The sequence below is a fragment of the Nematolebias whitei genome, chromosome 4 (assembly GCF_014905685.2).
Source record: "Nematolebias whitei isolate Nwh7 chromosome 4, NemWhi1, whole genome shotgun sequence".
In the NCBI taxonomy this organism is placed as follows: Eukaryota; Metazoa; Chordata; class Actinopteri; order Cyprinodontiformes; family Rivulidae; genus Nematolebias; species Nematolebias whitei.
In genome coordinates, this window is record NC_056501.1 from 20,793,767 (window position 1) to 20,795,620 (window position 1,854).

Sequence of the window (1,854 nt, forward strand, 5' to 3'; positions counted from 1 at the left end):
ATCAGATGCTTTAACAGAAAACACTGAAGCTCCAGGATTGTTACCCTCTGTGATATAAAAACTATATGGACTCATTAAAAACTCTGGTCTGTTGTCATTTACATCTGACACCACAAGGTTGATTGTTCTTTCAGCTGATAATGGAGGCTGGCCTGCATCTGTTGCAATGATTGTCAGAACATATTTTGACTCTTTCTCTCTGTCTAAATGGGTTCTGGTGACAAGTGAAAACATTTTATCTTTTAAAGTGGGTGATAAAGTAAACGGGCCATCTTCACTGACAGTACAAATAACTTTTCCATTCAGACCGGAGTCCAGGTCATTAACACTGATCAGAGCGACTGTAGTTCCTGGTCTGGAATCTTCAGGAATGGAGTTTGAAAAAGAGGTAACTTCAATCTCAGGAGTGTTATCATTCATATCAATTATTTTAATTATGATGCTTTTTTCAGCTGTAAGAGGTGCTAGACCTTTATCTGTGGCCTGGACTTCTAATTCATATTCGTCCTTATCTTCATAGTCAATCACACCTTTAACTGTTATTTCACCCTCTGCACTTATTTCAAATAGATTTAACAAGTCTTTGTTTACGTTGTTGCTAAAAGAGAAAGTCACATCTCCATTTAATCCATGATCTAAATCGGTTGCATTCACCTGTATGACCGTAGTTCCAACTGCAGCATTTTCCTTCAGGGTAACAGAATATTCACCTTGAGAGAAAATTGGTGCGTTGTCATTAATATCCAAAACATTTATCAGAATAGTCATATTCCCTGATTTGGGAGGTTTACCTCCATCCAGAGCTGTGAGAATCAACGAGTGGCTTTTTGCTGTTTCTCTATCTAATGATTTTTGAACTACCAATACAGGAATTTTAATGTCGTTTCTTTTATCTTTCACTTCCAACCGGAAGTGGTCGTTTTGACTGAGTTTATATTGCTGCACAGAGAACTGACCACTGTCTGGATCCTTCGCCGGTTTCAGCTGAAATCTTGCTCCAGGCAGCACGGACTCGGAAATCTCTAAGGTGGTGTTTCGCTCCAGGAAATCAGGAGAGTGATCATTTAAATCCAGAATTTCCACTTCAACATAATGGACCTCTAACGGGTTTTCCAGCACGGTTTTTAAATTTATCACACACCGACTGCCCTGCTCACACACCTCCTCCCTGTCGATCCTCCGCCTCACATACATGATCCCATCGTTCTCATTTAAATAGAAGAGCGGATCCACGTCGCTGGACACGATCCGGTACTTCCGGTCTTTTAGTGTGTTTTTATCTATCCCCAAATCCTTTGCTATGTTTCCGGCCACTGTTCCGTCGTAGACCTCCTCAGAGATGGAATATCTTAACTGGGCTGAGGCTGAGCACCACAAAACAACAGCGATCATGAAGCCAGAGAAATGTCCGCGAACGCGTCCTCTTTGTTCCATCCTCATTTCCGAGCGCTTCCGTAAATCCATCACAAAGGCATCATGTGCGCCGTGGATTATTCCCTAGCTCCACAAAACACAGTCTGTTTAGATGCATCCACTTCTGTTTACAGATCTTACTGCTGACCGTCTGCTCACAATAAAACACGGAGAACATGCAGGCTGCGCTAAGACTGCAACAATGATCGCTTCAAGTATGAAGAGACCGCTATGAAGAGGTGGGACCGCAGGGACAGAGAGGGAAGTCTTACTCCAGTATCACACTGACACCATGCGATCTAACACCATGCCGCTCTACACTTAAATGTTTTATAAGAATAAAACATTGTTGGAGATAACTATATGTGCTGGAACCAATATATTCACTTTTATAAAAAAAAAAGTTAATGTTTTCCTACTTAAATCAGAAAACCGCTATCC

At 41.4% G+C, this 1,854-nt stretch overlaps 1 protein-coding gene across 1 annotated transcript in view; it reads right to left on the reverse strand.

Annotated features, from left to right (window-relative positions):
• The window catches only part of LOC119408721 (protocadherin beta-15-like), a 3,882-nt gene that overhangs the window by 239 nt on the left and 1,789 nt on the right, over positions 1-1,854 (reverse strand). The window contains exons 2-3 of the mRNA XM_037675561.1: positions 1,555-1,564; positions 10-1,497 (exon numbers count right to left, since the gene is read on the reverse strand). Of these exons, the coding sequence (XP_037531489.1) occupies positions 10-1,497; positions 1,555-1,564 (1,498 nt within the window). The remainder of the gene's footprint in view (positions 1-9; positions 1,498-1,554; positions 1,565-1,854) is intronic.